The sequence below is a fragment of the Tiliqua scincoides genome, chromosome 9, assembly GCF_035046505.1.
Source record: "Tiliqua scincoides isolate rTilSci1 chromosome 9, rTilSci1.hap2, whole genome shotgun sequence".
Taxonomy (NCBI): domain Eukaryota; kingdom Metazoa; phylum Chordata; class Lepidosauria; order Squamata; family Scincidae; genus Tiliqua; species Tiliqua scincoides.
The window spans coordinates 25,091,352-25,111,413 of record NC_089829.1 but is presented as its reverse complement, the minus strand read 5'-3'; the positions used below and the strand labels follow the sequence as shown (position 1 = coordinate 25,111,413).

The window sequence follows — 20,062 nt, the reverse complement described above, 5'->3', positions numbered from 1 at the left end:
GTCTAGCCTAGATGCCTTTAAAAGGGGATTGGACAAGTTTCTGGAGGAAAAATCCATTATGGGGTACAAGCCATGATGTGTATGCGCAACCTCCTGATTTTAGGAATGGGTTAAGTCAGAATGCCAGATGTAGGGGAGGGCACCAGGATGAGGTCTCTTGTTATCTGGCGTGCTCCCTGGGGCATTTAGTGGGCCGCTGTGAGATACAGGAAGCTGGACTAGATGGGCCTATGGCCTGACCCAGTGGGGCTGTTCCTATGTTCTTATGTGGAGGTTCAAATCCCTCCAAAGTCAGAAACTGAAATTAAACCCAGATTAAACAGGTTATCTTCATTCAGAGAACTGCAGTGCTGGTACTGGATTATCAACCTGCTCTGAATGAAGCTGCACTCTTCTCCAAGAGCAGATTCACCACTTGGGGGTCCTTCTGGATGCTGGATTCTCTGCTGCTCTTGGATCACCAGGTGGCAACAGTGGCCAGGGGAGTCTTTGTCCAGCTTTGGTTGGGACATGAGCTGCAGCCACACCTAAGTGCTCAGACATAACCACAGTGGTCCACACCTTGTTTACATAACAACCAGTGAGATTCACTCTTGAGTTTTCACTGGAGATCTACAATCCCTTTTTGGCATTAGAACTGATCACAGCATAGAAGGACAGGTGAGGGGGTTCCACCTGGTCTGTTTAGTCTCGTCCGCTGACGTGCAAGACTGCACTGCCTCATGTGCTTGGTGGGTGTGCATGCAATGCCAGAGAACAGAGCATATGGGCTTTAGTGGGCTGTGAAAGACACCAATTAGCTTGGCTGCCAATGAGATCCAGTCACATGCATATGCACACTGCCTTGGGTCTTTTCCTCATTTTTTTCCCTTAATTATTTTCATTTCTCAAAAATGATCCATGCAAAGATGGGAACAGTAAGGAATTGCTCCCCAAGCTGGAAAGAGAACTGAACCTGTATTAAGATCTCTCTTTAATGCAATACTTTTCTTATCACTAGAGAAGGGGTTCCCAAACCCCGGCCCTGGGGCCACTTGTGGCCCCTGAGAACTCCCAATGCGGCCCTCAGGGATCCCCCAGTCTCCAAGCAGCCTCTGGCCCTCTGAAGACTTGCTGGAGCCCGCACTGACCCAAACACAACTGCTTTCAGTGTGAGGGCGACTGTTTGACCTCTCCCGTGAGCTGTGGAATGAGGGCTTCCTCCACTGCTTGCTGTTTCACATCTGTGATGCAGTAGTGGCAGCAAAGGAAAGGCCAGCCTTACTTTTTGCAAGGCCTTTTATAGGCCTTGAAATATTGCAAGACCTTCATTCATTCATAAAAGTTCATCTTTAATATATTCATTTATGTAAACTTATGTAAATTTATTCAAATTTTAAATGTAAATTAATTCTTTTTTTCCCCGCCCCGCCCCCGACACAGTGTCAGAGAGATGATGTGGCCCTCCTGCCAAAAACTTTGGACACCCCTGCATGAGCTGAGAGCAAATGCAATCCAAAGTTTCATTATGTATACAGGTCAGTTTATGAAAAAGGTTCACCTCACCCTCAGGTCCCCACCGCCTTGGCTTCACAACTTCAACCAAAAATCCAGGAGAACCAAAATTTATTTTTATTTATTTGGGGAATTCTATACTACCTTTCCCTAAACAAAACCTGATGATCAAGGGGGTGTCACTTTTCAACAGTAGTATTCACTTACATCATATTCTTAAATCTAAGTTAAAAGCACCAACATGAGGATATTTTCTAATTTCAGCTATTACCTATATGCCAAATCTATGGTTTTCTGGGCTGACCTACAGTAAGTGGAAGACACAGCTTGCATTGCTCTGATCTCAGTTTGGGGGCTGCTTTCAAACAAGGACCCTTTTGTGCTGCAGGAGGCATTGCTATATCACAATATGAAAGCAGAATTAAAACAGCAGTTCCACATGGCACTTAATGTAGAGCTATATTGACCCAGCAATGCCCATCCCCATGGCCAAGATGCTTCTCTAATGTTTACTCAGAAGTAAGTCTCATTAGCAAAAGTCCCTTACAACTTTAAATAGCAGTTTCCTCCTTGTAGCTTCTGCCTCTTGGCTGCTTCCTGCTTTGCGTGGGGCAGCTTTAATCATATATTGCCCCTTTAGACAGTACCTATATCATTATAGGGAAGGGGGACTTTGGTAACTGGGTGTCTCTCATTATATTCTTTGTTTTTCTTTTTTAAATTGCAAAAGAACCACTATGTCACAATTTTTCTAAAAAATGAGAGGGAACAAAGTCATCAGGGGAAATAATTAAGGGAGAATTATGGAATAATTCATTACTAATACAATGTCATGCTGAATAGAAAGTTACTGTGAAAGAAGAAAGCAGGAGAAAGCCTGTAATTAAAGGGACAGTAGCCCTGAAACCCTAAGTATCTCTCTTCCACTCCACACTGGCCAGGCTAATACAGGGTGACCCAAAAAAAACAGAACCCACAAATCTTTGAATAAAACTGTTAATTTTAATGTTTCTTCTTTTTTCTTTCAGGGTATACAAGTCGACTTTGTGCATGAAATATTGGAACAATAATCTTCCCCAATATGTCTTGGTCAACCAAGGAAAAGACATTTTGGACATTACTGGACCTTTGCAAGATTTAATAAAATTTTTATGGGTTCTGTTTTTTTTTTGGGTCACCCTGTACTACAATTGCATATGCTAATAGAAGACTGAATTATTATTCTACAGAGTATGCACAATCTGATCCACAGTTCTGCTGCTTCCTTTGTTGGCAGCAAATTAATAAAGCTACTTCATAAACCTTGCAAAGACTGAACTACTGAACAGCTCTGATCCGAAGGAATCTGAAGTTTTGACTTGCATCTTACTGGTAACCAAACAGGCAATATAAGTGAGACTATGAAATACATACTCATGTTGTAGAAAGCAAAATTGTAAAATGTTGTTTCACAAAAGGCCAAAGTTCATAAAGCCCAACACCCTTCTAGGACCATACCATTCGCCAGCGGTTCTCAAACTCACAGGGAGTTTGAGACCACAGGTAAGTCTTGAGGGGGTCGGGGGAAGGCAGTGACGTGGTCTGCCGGGCTCACATGAACTTTTTAAAAACTTACCCCTGCCTGCAGCAGCCTCCTAGGGGTGCAGGGAGCCCCATGGAGCCTTCTGCAAGGCTCCCCACACCTCGAAATAATAAAAAAATGTGATTGCAGCCCACTTCCAGTTTTGAAATCACGACGCAGAAGTGAGTTGCAATCAATTTTTTCCTTATTTTGAGGTGCGGGGAGCCTTGCAGAAGGCTCTTCACGGCTCCCTGCACCTCCAGGAGACTGCTGCAGGCAGGTGTAAGTTTTAAAAAAGCCCCTGTGAGCCCAGCAGCAATGTGATCCTGTGGATCACATCACTGCCTTCCCCCTTCCCCAACCTTTAAAGTACCAGAGGCACTCATTCTCAGGCTGGTGGGTCACAATCCACCAGGGTGAGAACCACTGCCATACACTGTTCTCTCCCCATAAATTTCCTTTACAAACCAGACCACAGTACAGCACTAGCAGAAAGGAAGTATACTGCTAATCACTGGTGACTGGGCAAAGAGGCACCTTTCAAAGTAGTATCATCTTATATTTAGCAAGGGGAGAACAACTGTCCCTCTTTACCCCAGTATGGCATCTTTCCAGTGTTTGTTGCTGCTGTCTCTTCTGTATTTTTTTTTTAAGATTGTGAGCCCTTTGGGTACAGGGAACCATTTGTTGATTTAATTTGCTATGTAATCAGCTTTGTGATCCACTCTAGTTGAAAAGCGGTATACAAATATTCTTAATAATAATCATAAAATACAAACAGCTGGGAATAGAAGTATAGCACCTTTGGGGAAAGAAAACAGCAACCAACCCTATTGTCATTGGTCTCAAGGCCCTTAAGCCAGTAGTTCCCAAACAGGTGGGTCATGACCCACCAACCAGGGAAGCACACATCCCTGGCCCCTTAAGGGGCAGGGCAGAGGGGATGGCAGCAAAGAGAGCACTGGCCTCCAGGGGAGTGCCAAGAGCCCACAGTTGCCTCCACAGGGCTCCCTAGCTTCTAAAAAGCTAAAAATTACAATCAGAAACCACTTCTGCTTTTGCGATCGCAAACTGGAAGTGGTTTCCAATAACAATTTTTAGCTTTTTAGAGTCTTGGGGAGCCCTGTGGAGGCATTCATGGGGCTCCCCACACCTCCTGGAGATGGGCACTTGCTTTGGTAACCCCCATTCTGTCCCTGGCAGTAGCATGAGTCTGGGAATCGTGTCACTGCCATAACCCTGCCCCTGCAAAGACATACTATGATCCCAAAGTCCACTGGTTTGGGAACCGCTGCCTTAAGCAATATCTAGCCAATATAGGCACTGACAAGATAACAGCTGAACAATTGCAGTGACTCACACTACCAGGAACATCAAATATTACACAGCAATATCTCACTAGTTCTTGAACTCTTGGGTAGAGTTTGAACTAGAGAGCATCCAGAAATCCCAGTCCAAACAACTGCTGGGATGACACACCACTGATAATAGTAATACTGCAAAAATACCCTCGGAGGGTGAACAATTCTAAACTCAATTGAGTAAAGCAACAAACTACATAGAACAGACAAAGCCCCTCACCCTCCACAGTTAAGTATTAGAGACAATTTGGGGGAGGGAAAAGATTCCAAATATGTACCCCAGTTAATATCTATGCATGAGCAAACTCTCACATTCATCTTGCCTTAACATTCTATTGTGCGCAATTCCACCCCACGTGCCTATTCGTGAGTGCTACCAAGGCAGACTGTTAACGCCTTCACAATGACAAGCAAAGCCTTCTTCTTAGGTGTTCCTCTTCACTGTGCACAGGTCCACCAGAATTCATTCACCACTAAAAGATTAGCTAAACTCAGCCCTGCAGTTGTCTCTCCAAGCAGCAGCTAAAGAACAGCAAAGCCTCAGCTGCTCTGAAAGCTGGGAAAGAACCCTCAGCTACAGGAAACTCACCACGTTATCCCCAGATGCTCTTTTTTCCCCGGTGCCCTCCTAGGCACTCTGTGACCTTCATGGCTGCCCTCCCCCAGCTGTTCCACATTGGCATGCTTCCTCCCACAGCCGCTCAGGCCTGCACGCCACCATCAATCACGTCAGAGAGCTGAGATGCTTTAAAATGCTGCACCAGGTTCCTGCGATGCAGGTTCACAGGGACTGTCACTGTCCATGCCCAAAGGCCTCAGACTCCTGAGAAAGGACAGCCATGTTAGCTCTGCATCCCTCAGGCCCGCCATCTTTCAAAGCATCCTAAATTTCAGGTTAATGCAAGGATTATGAAGTAACCCAGGCTTCAAATGCTGACGGTGGATCACACAAACAGCATCACAACCAGCTTGCGGGGGGGGGGGGGGAGGGGGGGAGAAAGAAGTTGGCCCATTGTTGAAGGGTGGAATTAAAGGTAGTTCCTGGCCTTGAAAGGGTCAGTCCCCTTTCTCTGAAACAGGACACGCAATACCTGAAAGAAGTGTATGATTGAGAGTCAGTGTGTGTGGACTGATGGGTAGGATATTTTAAGCCTTAGACTTGTGGACTCAACTTTCATTTTTGCCAGGGACTCATTAGGTGAGCTTGGACAAGTTGTGCTCTGTGGCTCTTTTGGCCCAAGCTTCAGATCTGTAAAATGGAAACAAGAATGAGGAAGAATATGATAATGGTTGTGAACTTTGTGTTAAAAACTGTGAGCTAAATGTGCTGCATAAGCAGTAGTAATGCCCTGCCTGCTTCAACACTTTTGGGAGTGGTAGTGGTGCTAAGTACTCAATGCAAAAAAATTCCATTACCCCCATAAGCACTTCATTCCAGTGCTGAACTAATGTTACAGGTAGGAAATTGTTTCCTAATGTTCAATGTAAACTGATCTTCTCCCCCACACTCAACCTTTCTGTAGTAGAAAGATGCTGGTCTCTCAACCTCATAGCCACATCAAACCACTGAAAGGTAGACTTGTTGTGATCCATTTCTTGTTCTGCAGTGCATAATGACACATCATTTATTCAAAATTAACCACAGCACTTTTACTCACTTCGGCCTTAGGTTTGTGGATCCAATCAAGGAGCTAGACCTCTTTGCCTAACTCCACCTCCCAATCTATGAGCGATTCTCTCAGGAAGGAGGATAAGAGCTTGTTCACATACAGATGCACTCTCTGAAGAAGCCAAGCCAGAAAACACACAGGCATCGTTGGGTTTGACCTTAAGAAACCAAAGTTCAATTATGTTATTATTTCCCCTGCTGGCTGCTTTACAGCTACTGGGACATCCCTACCTTCTCTCTCACCTGGTCAGATGGGCTCAGATGTCCAAACAGCTGGCATATCCCAATCCCAGCAGGCAGACATGTTCTTGGGGAAACCAGATGAAGAAGACAAGTATTGCACAAAACTACCTGTCTCCTTGGCCATGCAGTCTTTCTGCAACAGGGCTGATTTCCAAGTTTCAGACTGAGGAAAAACCAGGGAGCAACTGTTACCCTGCACATGCCCAATCTCGTCTGATCTTGGAAGCTAAGCAGGGTTAGGCCTGGTTAGTACTTGGATGGGAGACCGCCTGGGAATACTGGGTGCTGTAGGCTTATACCATAGTCTTTCGAGACTGAAGGTTGCCAGCCAACCAAATGGGAGCTCAGCTCCAAGCACTTCTATTGCCCTTCCTTGCCAGATGGAAGGCCCAGCTTGAGAAGATAATTAAAAAATTTCTACCCTGCATATCTGTCTTTGGAAGACTCAAAGCAGCTTACAGTACAAGTTAGAAACACAATAACGCAGCAGCAGTTGAAACAAAGACATAAAGAGGAACAACAAATCAAACAGACTCAGGGAAAGCCTGTGTAAAGAGAAGTTCTTCAATGAAATACTGGCAGTGAGAGAGAGAGGGAAACACCCATTAGAAGACAAGGAATTCCACATTTGGAGGGCTGCCACCACGAAGGCCTCTCACGCATCACCACCAGCTGAACCCCAGGGAGCAACAGGACACACAAGACTGCATCCCTTATCTCAATATAGAAGAAAAGAGTCCTTCAGGTATCAGCCTCAAGTGATTTAAAGGAAGTAGCCAGCCCCTTAACTTTGCTAGGGGAAACAACTGGTCACTCTGCCTTTCCAGCCTACTAGTTCCTTTCAAATTCTGCCTTACAGAATGTGAAAGGCATGTTTTTCCTAACAGGGCACCTAGGTGCTTCAGATAGCAATTTTAATTGAGAAAATCCCATGGGGAGAAGTACTGAACACTTCCTCATACCACAGTCCTGGACTAATCCCCTCCCCCCATACACACATTTGCTTTTTGCAAAAATTTAAAAGAGACGGGAGGCACAAATCATGGCTCTTAATCATTGGATCAAGTTTGGCCCCCCTAATTTCCTCCCTCAGCTTTGATTCTGGCGTAGTCTGTCAACGGAGCCTGGATCACTCTCCTTGGTTCAGTTGCCTTCTGCAGACAGAATCTCCTGGCCCTCTAGGAATCCAATGGCAAAGCCTAAGAATCTGAAATATGTATTCTGCCCTGTGCAAACATGATGCTGGCACATGAGAATATGAAATATGTCTTTAGTCAAGATCCGCCCCCTCTTTCCCACAATTCTAGGGCAGATGGAGAGGGTACCCTCTTTGCTGGGAGAACGGGGCAAAGGATGGCCCACTGTAATGATTAATCTTTACCAAAATTAATCAAATGATTAATCTTTACAAAAAGTGGACTCTGTGTACAGGCTTTTACTCTGAATTTGATGAGACAGATTATTTTTCAAAAGTAAAAGGAAATTCCAATTGAGTAAGTGCCCTACATTCATGCCCAACCCCACCCTAGTGGCGAGTCTGGAATTCTTAAGTGTTAACAAAGCACAGCCCAAAGACGCAGACCTGCAAGGAAGCAGAAAGCCTCTTGGGTTATATTGTCCATTCGCCGTTGCTGCAACAATTGGTCAGTACTGCATTATCTAGTCTTTTCTTTTTGGCCTCTTCCGGACTTAAAGAGGACTTGGGAGACAAATCATTTTCAAGGCACTGTCTGGTTTGTGTGGAATCTAAAGGCTCTTTATAGAGGATTACAAGAGACAAGTACCATCCAAAGACCATCAGCTGAAGAACAGAATGGAATCATCCAATTAGCTGAAACACTCTCCAAAAGAGCTGGGCTGTCTTCTAAATACAAGCTGGTATCTCCAGCATTCCAGCCAGTGAAAGAATTTGAAAAGAGTTTTAAAAGGAAACAGAATCAGAGGGATGGGGAAAATTGTAGTCCAGGCTGAACAAATGGCAAGCGTTTAATTCTCTTCTCTTCTCACATGGCACCTAGAAATGTGATGCTGGCACTTGGAATTTTAAATACATGTTCAGACCTTGCAAGCTGGCACCAGGAAAGAAACAACCAGGATGCTAGCTTAAGAAGAGGTATGAGTTAGACGTAGAGGTGTTTGAAAACTATGTTACTTATTTTACACAGAAGTAAGCCCATTGTGTTCAGAAAGGCTTAGATCCAATCCTAACTAACTTTCCAGAGCTGATGCAGCTGTGCCAATGGGGCATGTGCTTCATCCTGCAGTGGGGAGGCCATCACAGAGACCTCCTTAAGTTAAGGGAATGTTTGTTCCCTTACGTCAGAGCTGCACTATGGCTGCATCAGTGCTGGATAGTTGGCTAGGATTGGGCCCTTAGGCTTACTCACCAGAAACAAACACCTCTAGTTGTAAGGTGTCCCCGGAAGAGAAAGGGCCCAGAGAAAGGACAAAAGTCACACCTGGAGCATTGTGTCCAGTTCTGGTCACCACATCTCAAAAAGGATATAGTGGAGATGGAAAAGGTGCAAAAGAGAGCAACAAAAATTATTACTGGGCTGGGGCACCTTCCTTATGAGGAAAGGCTACAGCGTTTGGGCCTCTTCAGCCTAGAAAAGAGGTGCCTGATGGGGGACATGATTGAAACATACAAAATTATGCATGGGAAGGATAGAGTGAATAGAAAGATGCTCTTTACAATCTCACATAACACCAGAACCAGGGGACATCCACTAAAATTGAGTGTTGGGAGAGTTAGACAAAAGAAAATATTTCTTTACCCAGCGTGTAGTTAAGTTTGAGGAACTCTTTGCCACAGGAAGTAGTGATGGCATCTTGCCTGGATGCCTTTAAGAGGGGATTGGACAAATTTCTGGAGGAAAAGTTCATTATGGGTTACAAGTCATAGTAGGTATGAGCAAGCTCTTGATTTTAGAGGCAAGCTGCCTCTGATTGCCATATGTAGGGGAGGGCACCAGGACAAAGGTTGTGTCTGTTTTCTTGTGTGCTCCCTGGGGCATTAGGTGGACCACTGTGAAATACAGGAAGCTGGACTAGATGGGCCTTTGGCCTGATCCAGCGGAGCTCTTCCTATGCTCTTAAAAGGACCCCATGGCACCCAGGATAACTGATCACACAAAGAGAATCAGAAAAAGGTTTCATCTTGCATCACTTGATTGCAAGAACAAAAGGCAGGAGGAGTTAAAATTTCCTAAGGAGTAACTAGTCTGCATCAAGCAGTTTTGTAACACTGTGTGCAAGATTCTCTGGCATCTACACTCCCTTCCCTTCCCAGCTTGGCACTTCTCGGTTATTTCCCACCATCCCCAGCACCCTTCACCCTTCTCTCGCTTCCTTGCGTGAAAGATACTTGGAGAGCTGTACGTTCAGAAATGTGAGTCAGGCGAGAGCCAAAGTGGAAGTTTTTCCATGTGCCGTTCTTGAAGCAGATGCAATCTCCCTTGCCAAAACAAGCAGGAACTGCTGTTCAGCAGCACAGCAGCATGCCAGAGAAGAGGACGGAGAAATCACGGCCCTGAATTATGGCAAGCCATTGTTGTCCCATTCCCTGACTTCACCCATCTTGAGGACCCAGAAGCTTTAGTGCTATTTGCAAGGGCAAGACATCAGGGGGGGAAAAGCCACGTGAAGTCCTGAACAAGCCCTCTGGTGGCAGAGGACCATGGAACTGCTGAAATGTGCAGGGCTCCAGTTTCCCCACCCTCTGATAACAAACGCTACAGGGAAACAGATGTGAGCGTCTCCTGCTGACATTCAAGCGATGACAGACAAGCTCTGCAATACTTCACATGTGGGTAAAACACTCCAGCAGCACCTGTTCCCTGTCCCAGCAGGGGAAGAAAAAAAAGACAGAAAAGCCTCCATGCACTTATGACATTAGCCAGGGTGAGAAAAGAAAACCCATTTTAAGGAACAAACAACAAGTTCAGAAAAAAAAAGCAACAGCAACAAATTGGGTTTTGAAAAAAGGGCGTCTAACCCCCTCCCCTCAACTGCTTCATTACTAGCAGGAGATGCAAAAGCCTTCTGACAAAGGAGGCAGGAAGAGGCTGTTACCGCTGGGCCTCTTATATGAACACAAAAGCAGCTCACTTCAGACCACACCAACTTTAACAATGACTGAAGTTCACTGAAGTTCCTAGCCAGGACACATTTTTCTTGGTTAGCCAGTTCAAACGTTAGTTACAGGTGTAACTTACATAAGGTCTGAACGGTAGAAAGTCAACTTCCTTCCCGTTTACTGAAACTTCCTGGTCTGATCACCTATGGGACACTTACATGCCTTCACAACAATACTGTTTCTCACCATTTCTCAAACAGTGAGGATCCCATTTTACAGATGGTGAACTGAGGCTGAGAGTCAACCTTTTTTCCAAAAGCAGAAAATAAGCCCATAGAACTCAAATCTATGTGTTCTTGACACAAGTTCACTCTATGACACTAGCTTCTAAAGCTTAATCCTTGAGATTTTTTCCTTGCCTGGGATATGGATTGAATGTTGCACATCATCTTATTTTTATACAGTACGAAAGGATCTATCAGGGCAAACCTGCACTGCAAATATCTTTCCGTTTTGTATCATTCTCACTGTCATGGCTTCCCACAACCTATCCTAGGAATGGCAACTTGCTAAAGTTGCTAAGCATTCTCCATTAGAAATCCCCAGTCCCCACTCAAGAAACACAGTTCTGAAAGTTCCTGGAGGAGGATGGGTGGGTTAAACAGGTGTTAAGTCTGTGATATACGTACATATGCCAGAATGTCTTCTACAGTTATTCCTTCAGCAGCCCAATGGGCATTTTGCTGGTGCAGCAAAAAGAGTGGCTTCCTATCCCTCTGCCTAATCAAATTTATTTCTCTATCTTGGCATCCTCAAGGGAGCAAGTGTGTGCTGATCCTATGACTCCTTATAGCCACTGCCTGGCAAATCAAAGGAGAAATGCTTGCAAACACTGTCAGTTATAAAACAGCAGCAGAGCAAATGCCTGCACTGCTCTGTCCCCAAACAGAACAAACTCTAAACATAAAACCTGCAGCAAGCAAGGCCCCTGGGAACAGACTGTAAAGCCCTTTGCAGCCCAGGTTACAAATCTCTCTCAGGGACTGACTTTCCTTACATCAATCCCCATCAGTCTTCTAACCAGGACCTCTTTCACATTCGTCCTCCAACTGAGACAAGACACAGGGCCTTTACATCAGTTGCTCCAATGCTGTGAAATGATCCTCCCCCAAAGGTGCACAGTTGCTCTGGAGAGGTCTATCTGGCCTTTGCTATTGGTGCTGAGCCTCTTACTTCTCCTATCAAATCATTGTTACTAGAAAATAAGTTTGATTCTGTATTGTGCTGTAATAGGTTTCAACAGTTTTCATTAGTCACCTAGAGCCTTAGAAAGGCAGCACAGAAATGGTTGAAATTATTTATCCTCAAATGCTTTGGTCTCTGGAGATCTTTACACTCCCAAATGGAGTCTTGGAGAGCCCCACTGGCACATGCAGAGAGTCCTGGGGAGCCCCAGGGCATTGGCGCATGCACTGTGATGCAGCGCTGAGCAGATGGTCATCACTTATCTTGTTCTCATGCAACCCTATGAGGATTCAGCAAGCCCCTATGAGCACACTTTGAGAAATACTGGTTTAAACGAATAAAACTAATTTTTCCACAGATGTTTGTTTCTTAAAATCATTTGTTAGCTGCCTCTCTGGCGCTTAAGGCACCACACCATAATGAACAGACCTGGTAAAAACAATTGAACAACCAAAACAATGGGTAAAAGCAAGACCAGGAGAAACAGCCAAGTCAGCCAACAGCTGAATCAAAGGCCAAATGAAAGAGGTGCACTTTGCACCCCTACTGGAAGGCCAAAAGAGAAGGACAGCTGCAAAATTCAGGAATTCCATCACTTATGGACACTATGAAATCCCAGCAAGAAACAGGATTTTTACTTCAGTTGTAGGGAACTGAAACCCAAACCAGGCTCTGGAAAGATTACTAAAGTCACACAAGGAGAGGCACTCTCTGAGATAGACCAGGGGTGTCCAAACATTTTGGCAGGAGGGCCGTATCATCTCTCTGACACTGTGTCAGGGGCCAGGGGAAAAAAAGAATTAATTTACATTTCAAATTTGAATAAATTTACATAAACGAATATATTAGAGATGGAACATATAAATGAATGAAGGTCTTGCAATAGCTCAAGGCCTATAAAAGGCCTTGCACAAAACAAGGCAGACCTTTCCTTCGCTGCTGCAGCTGCATCACAGACGTGAAACAGCAAGCAGTGGAGGAAGCCCTCATCCCACAGCTCACGTCAGAGGGCAAACAGTCGCCCTCACACTGAGAGCAGTTGCATTGGGCCAGCATGGGCTCCAGCAAGTCTCCAGAGGACCAGAGACTCATTGAAGACTGGGGGTTCCCTGCAGGCCAGATTGGGAGTCCCCAAGGGCCACAGGTGACGCCCAGGCCAGGGTTTGGGCACCCCTGAGATAGACAAATGGAACCCAGGGACTTTCAAGATAAACACCAGCAACTTGAATTGAATCCAGAATCATACTGGAAGCCAGTGGGAATAAAACTGCCCAACTGTTTTTACCACCTCAGGAGCTATGCAGAAGCATTTTGCAACAGCTGAGACTTCCTTCAGTACAGTAGTGGAATGATAATAGAAGGTGCTACTGTATCTCTGACTGAAAGAAAGGCTTGGGTACTGTAAGTGAGGAAACCAAGGAGAATAGGGTTGCCAAGTCAAGACCCTAAGAGGGCTGCTATGCTTTTAAGAGTAGAATAAAACAGAGCCTTATGCTCTGAAGTGCCAATGGGTGCTTCTACCATCACAGGTCCATTGCAAGCTACCAACCTTAAGTTAGCAGGGAGGACAAAAAAAAAAAAAAAAAGGTGGGGAGGGTACAGAGCTTCACATACCAACTTGAACTAACCAGCCCATTCTTCAGTTGAAAGTTTCTAGTTCATGCCCGGAGCTGCAAAGTCCTCCTGAGCCAAGTGAGGACCCAATCCTATCCAATTTTCCAGTGCTGGTGCAGCCATGCCAAAGGGGCATGCACTGCATCTTGTGGTGGGGCAGCAGTCACAGAGGCCTCCTTAAGGTATGGGAACATTTGTTCCTTTACCTTGGGGCTGCATTGCGACTGCACCAGTGCTGGAAAATTGGATAAGATTGGGCCCTGAAAGGACCAAGCTAAACATAGGGTAACTACTTGAAAGCACATTTCCTTGTCACCCTGCTCAGAGGGGATGGTTTCCAGGCAAAACTAGGAAGAAAGAAGATTTGGAGATACAAAAACTGCCTATCCCTGCTGGTAATTTCCCCCTTCACCCAGGGTTATGAAGCCATCTCAAAGATTAGAAGGTATTTTATTACAAATTGTTCTGTAAACCCCAATCGTAATTTATGAACAACTGTCCCTTCTAGCCAAGGGGACGCAAGTTCAGATAAAAAGCAAACAGACTCTGCAAGGCTTCCCAAATCACAGGAGCATGAAAATCCCTGCCATTTCCCCCTCCTCTTACACAGCTGACTTGCAAATTACAAAGGCACAGTCCCACTAGAAGGGAAAGAAGCCAACCAGGTTGGAAACAGCTCCTCAGATGATCTGGGGCTTCCGTTTTCCATTTGCTAAAAGAGCTGGAGCTCCTATCTTAAGGGAACATACTTGTTTGGGTTCTTTTGAAAGCACAAACAATATCCTGATAAGCTTTCCTCTGTGGCTGAGAAATGTGTCACCACTGGCTGAAGGAAGTTTCCAAGGTCTTGTGGGCAGTCCTTTTCCTTTAAGACTCTACAAGACCAGTTAGGCCTCTTCATCCTCTTGCCTATGTGAACAGAAAATCAACATTAAGCAGTTTAAACCTATGTATGCAGCCAATGCCCTTGTTGCTAAAGAAATGCTGTTAGTACCATTTCTGACAATATGGAGGCAAGAAAGCTCTTGGGATCAGCTTCACACACTAACAGGTTGCTTCTGATGACTTGAGCTTCCCCAGACTAATGCACAAAAAGCTTCTCTCTTCCATGACCAGATATTTATTTTATTACATCTATATCCCCCCCTTTTTATCTACAATGATGTTCAAGATGACACACACAGGAGTCCCCCTTGGCCTCTGATTCAGGCACTGACCACACCTAGACCTATTTCGCTCCTACACAAATTGCTACATCATATGCCTTCCAACTATTTCCTAGGACCAGGTTATGCAACTTTAAAAGGTGGAGAACACTTTCATACAAGCTATCATAGAGCTGATACATGGTTCTCCTTTGTCCATTACTCCAAAAGTACAGAAACAGAAAGTGTGACTTGCACATGCTTCATTTTGCCAGGTTTCCTTCTAATACACAAAGCAGAAAAAAACATAACAGCTGCTCTTTGGGATTGCTATTGTCACCACACGCAGTTATTGTTTACAGTGCCATCATCTATCCTAAGAAGGCAAGGGGGTTTCACTGCATTGTTTTTTCACTGTGTTGTAAAGTGCCCTGTTGATCTGTTCCAAAGAGTAATACAGGCCCAGATCCTAACCAACTTCCCAGCTCTGACATAGCTGTGCCAACGGGACATGTGCTGCATCTTACAGTTGGGGGGCAGTCATGGAGGCCTCCTCAAAGGAAGGGAAGGTTTGTTCCCTTACCTGGGAGCTGCATTGCCCTTACCTCAGTGCTGGAAAGTTGGTTAGGATTGCGCACCCAGTGCAAGTCCACAGGGCTGGACTTAGGGCAATTTGACTAATTTTTCAAATTGGTCCCACACTGGGATGGCAAGCGGAGCACCTGCAGCTGCAGCCAGCACCTCCCTTCATAACTTACACTCTGGCATGGAAGCTTCCATGTTGAGACATCACAAGGAAAATGGATCATTGTGGAAAATGGAAAATGGATCATGCTCATGAGTGGAGCATTGCTGCTGGACAGCCCTCCCTCCCACCTGAACCTGGTTCCAATTGGCTTGAAACTGGGCTCCCTGGAAGCAGTTGGCAATGATGCCACCGCTGGGCACCTCACCACTGCCACTTATCCTGATAAGTGTGGGGGCCCCATGGGGATGGGGGCCCCTGAAAATGTTTTGCATTGGGCCCCACAGCCCCTAAGGCCGGCCCTGCAGTGAACCCTTGGTTTAACAGACAATCGCAGGAAAGAATGCTGCAAGTTTGTTAAATATGCATGCATTTATGACAATGCACACACTGCATGTCAACACATGAGCAAAACATGTGACTAGTTTTCAAGAAGTGGACAACATCCATTACTTGCAAAGGCTACAATCCTATCACACTTTCCTGGGAGTAAGCCCCATTCACTATAACAGGACTTACTTCTGGGTAGACATGCATAGGATTGGGCTCAAAGTCTGTTAAACTGTGGGTTCACTGAATGTAACTCAGGGCCCAATCCTATCCAACTTTCCAGCTTCAGTGTAGCCACACTGCAGCCCCGTGGTAAGGAAACAAATATTCCCGTACCTTGAGAAGGCCCCAGTGACTGCCTCTCTACTATCGGATGCAGCACCCACCCCACTGGCACAACTGCACCTGCACTGAAATATTGGATAGGACTGGGCACTCAATCAGTATATTTATCAATTGTGTCAATTTTCTAAGACCCAGTCACTGGTTACCTGTGAGCAAGCAAGAAAGTTTTACAAAAGTTGGCTATAAGTAGTTCTTTTTTTCCTTGTAAGTCACAAATTACTAACATTAAATATGTGTGGACGAGCTAGTACAACTTTTTGGAAGGGTAGAGGATTTACTTGCATAATAATGTAGGAGCAACTCTGCTGGATCAGACCAAAAGGTCCCTTGAATCCAGCATCCTGCTCCCTTAGCAGTCAACCAGATGCCTCAAAGAATCCCACAAACAAGATCATGAAGGCAGAAGCCCACCCGCTCCCAGCAATGGTATTTGGTGGCATGCTGCCCTGAACATGGAGGACCCATGTTCAGGCTTCACTCTAAAAGTCCAAACCATAAGAGAAATATACTTTTCCATGCCATACTTTTCAAGCTATTTTTTCCATGCCAAATGTCCTGTAGACAGGACAAAGTGTCTTGATTTTATGATGAACAGACTTTTCAGAGTTTATAATGCAGGGTTTATAATGGTAGAATGCTGGGGGTTCTCACCTTTCCTATACCAGCACTCCTGTGCTTGTGCAAAGTTGTGCAGAAGTGCCCTCCAGCTATTGAATAGGAAGGAAGGCCTGTATACTGTATTACCAACTAGCTTATTGTGACAAGACTCTACACTGTTCTGCAATAGCCTGACAGCCTAATCCTATACACACTTTCCTAGGAGTAGCCCCCACTTACTCTAATGGGACTTACTTCTGAGTAGGCATGCATAGGATTGGGCTGAGACAGATCTGCTTCTGTGATTTTTCCAGCAGTTGTACAGTACCTGAGTTTCACAGATACATGATTAGTGCTAAGAGAATGCACTAACATGCCCATTACTAAAAAATACCCCAGGGAGAAAGTACTTTGCATGATAGAACTCAGAGTCAAGAACTCTGGACGTGTGTATGTGTATGTGTACATGTTATAAAACTCTGAAAAGCTAACAAGTGGTTTAACAGGATTTAGAGCTCCATCTTATGCATGTCTACTCAGAAGTATGTTCCATTACAGTCAATGGAACATACTCCCAGGAAAGTGAGGATAGGATTGCATCCTTAGACAGGAGTGAAACAGTACCAGTGTTTAGGATTTCATTGGCTTCTGGCCTTGTGTGAGTGACTGGTGGGACAACCTTCAAGAAGAAGTGCACTGTAATGTTTGCTTTGAAACAAGATAAATGCACTCAGCAATCCATTAACACTGATCCTTTAAAAAAAAAAAAAAGTGAGGTCAATGACTCTGGGATGGCTGATTTGCTAGAAAGTGCCCAGCATGGCACCTGTCTTCAGCCAAAGCTTTCTCAAGGGAAAGGTCAACCAAGGGCCTTACCTTTGGGAGGGCTGTCGGTGCCATTGCAGGCACAGCAAAGAGGTCTCTGGAAGTAGTTGTTTTGCCAGCAAGGACCAGTACAGCACACTCAATGCATGCTCCGATGGTGAGCTGCTTCCCATCATCCACCAGCAAACTGCTGGGCACCTGGAGAGTGTACAGGAAGACTGGCAGCCTGGCAACTTGTATAGCTTTTAATCCAAGGCATCGTTTCTTCTCTTGCCTACAGAAGAAGCAGACAAAGGTCTCCACTTTGTATTGCCTGGACCAAGCACTACTGGGATGGTGGGAATTGTTCCCTTCATGCTGCAGCCACTGTCCCAAGAGGTCATGGTAGCAGAGGACACAAGTAGCCACTATCCCAGTGGAATCAGCAGACCTGGCCCGAGGAGCCGGTGGATAAACTGTGAGGAAGGGGAAGAATGGCTCTTTCTCTCCGAAGCGGCCTGGCGGGTTGACATTGAGTTGGAACTCCTTGCCTGGTCCCATTTCAGCTCCACAGATGTAGCAAATGGAAACTGGACCTGGCTTGGCCAAAGGGTACCTGGCCATAGTGTTGGGATCTCCGGTCAAGAAGACCTGGTGATATCTGCCCAGGAAGCTCTGCACTGAAGTAATGAACTCCTCGTTGTGGCGAGCCCGGTACATGGCCCACAGATCCTGCAGCACCCCGTAACACTTTCGACAGCTACGAACCTCCCAGTGCTTGTTGAGGCCTTTGGCATTGGGAGGGCAAGGAAGAAGGCAGAGGAAAGGGAAATGCATGGTTGTTTTAGCATTGCCATTGGTGATCTTGGCGGAGACCAGCCTGCCGTCCTTGGTGCACTCTTCCCCACAGAGGTAGCAGGCTTCAGGGAAGGGGTGCAGAGGGACAAGGAGAGGCTCTTCTCTTGATGGGGTCTCCCTCTTATCCTTGGGGGCTAGAGCATTCAAAGGGACGACATACAACCTCTGCAGGACAGGAACGTTGGCCTGCTCAAAGCTTTGCCACTGCTGCATGAGGGAGGCAAAGCAGCAGGAGCACACCAGAGTGCTCCCTGAGGGACTTATTGGAAGGGCCCCCGGCGGCGGGGTGTGCAGCCACAGGAAGGGGAAGAAGGGTGCTTTGGAGGCCTTCTCTTGCTTCTGTACGTGGATCCGGTGCTGGGACGTCAACAGGCAGCCACAGACATAGCAAGCGGCTTCCCCCGCCGCCGCCGCCGCCGCTGCTGGTGGATCTGCCCCCCAAGGTGCCCTGGGCACTAGGGGGGTGCCACCATTCTCCTTCTGCTCCTCGTCACTGGTGATGTTGATTTCGCTCTCCCCGGAAGAGCAGTAGCTGGAAGGGTCCCCTGGGACGGATTTGTCCTTCGAGCCCTCGCCTCTGCCCCCTGCAAGGGCGCCCTCAGGCCCCCTGCTGCCGATGCGCTGCGGTGTGCCGTGCGCCCCTCTCCAAACAGGCGCCTCGCTCTCCCGGGCTCGCGGCCGCCGCTGCCTCTTCTTCCGAGGCTTCTCGGCCGGTGGCAGCCCGTTCCCCAGTCGCATGGGGGGCTCCCTCTCACCAGGAAGAGGAGGAGGCGGCGGCGGCTGGCTCCAGTCGCGGAAGGTGGCGCGGCTACCCATGTGCGCGCTTGGCCCGGTGCGCTCTTTGGAGAGCCAGTGAGCGGGGCCGGCTTTGGCGCCGCCGCCGCCGCGGCCGGGGGAGCGCAGGTCGGGCTCGGAGAGGTCCCCGGCGTCGGAGAGGGAGGACAGCTCGGAGCCCCCGGGGTCCTCTGCCTCCTCCCCGGGGGGCTGGCTGCGGCCACTGCTGCTGCTGCCGCCGCTGCTGCCGGGCCGGCGCGCGTCCTCTGCGCCCAGCGCGTAGGAGAGGTTCCACTCCTGGGGCCCCCGGCCGCGGAGCGCCCCGGCCGGCCCGTCGCACTGGTAGGGCCGCTTGAGCCAGTACATGCGCTTCTCCAGGGGCGTGCGCGCCCGCTCGAAGGAGTCCCACTGCTCGGCCAGGAAGCAGCGGCACACGGCGCACACCAGGGCGCAGCCCTCCGGGGACACCTCCTGCGCCCCGGGCGCCGGCTCCTGGTGCTGCAGGAAGGGGAAGAAGGGCTGCCTCTCGCGCGGGTACTTCACCTGCAGCTTCAGCTCCTTGCCCCGGCTGATGCCCCCGCCGCAGATGAAGCAGCACAGCGAGCAGGAGGCGGAGGAAGCAGCAGCAGGCGCCTCGGTGCAGCCGCCGCCCGCAGGACACTCGCCTCCCCCGGACGCCACCGCGGCCATCAGCCGCTGCTTGCGGGAGACGGGCGCTTCCTTCTCCGGCGGGCGGCTCATTCTGCCCCCAGGCGCTGGTGGGCGCCGCCGGGGCGGTGGCGGCGGCTGCGGGAGGCTCCCCAGGGCTGCGCGCTCATCCTGCAGGCGCCGGGTGGTCGCAGGCGCACGGGGAGGGCGGCCGGGGCTGCTTCCCAGCTGCTGCTGCTGCCGCCGCCGTAGGAGTGGGTGGGAAGGCGCTGTTGCTGCTGCTGCGGCGGCGGCTGTGGGGGGCGGCTGGGGGCGGTGGGAAGGGAAGGAGGGGGCTTTCGTGGCGTGGGGCGCTCCCGCGGGCCAAGGCTCGAGGCAGGCTGCCAGCCACGTCCCGCGCCAGAGCTAACTTCGGCCGGGGAGAGGAGCCAGCCGCTCGCGCAAAGTTTGGCTGCCAACTCCGCAGCGCCCTCTCGCTCTTGCACTGCCTCGGCCTCCCCCCCCCCTCCCTGGAGGTGGGTCTCCTCCGCGCCACCGGCAGCAGCCGCTTC

General features: G+C 47.9%; 1 protein-coding gene and 1 pseudogene across 3 annotated transcripts in view; one reads left to right on the top strand and one right to left on the bottom strand.

Annotated features, from left to right (window-relative positions):
* The window catches only part of GSE1 (Gse1 coiled-coil protein), a 367,574-nt gene extending 348,705 nt beyond the window's left edge, over positions 1-18,869 (bottom strand). For 2 of the 3 annotated variants that reach the window (XM_066636740.1, XM_066636742.1), the window contains exon 1: positions 17,304-18,868. In XM_066636740.1, the coding sequence (XP_066492837.1) occupies positions 17,304-18,827 (1,524 nt within the window). In that variant the 5' untranslated portion in view covers positions 18,828-18,868. Of the gene's footprint in view, positions 1-17,303 lie in introns of all 3 variants that reach the window. The other variant, XM_066636741.1, reaches the window with a different exon arrangement.
* On the top strand, positions 6,506-6,622 carry LOC136660876 (5S ribosomal RNA; annotated as a pseudogene).
* Positions 18,870-20,062: the final 1,193 nt, after the last annotated feature.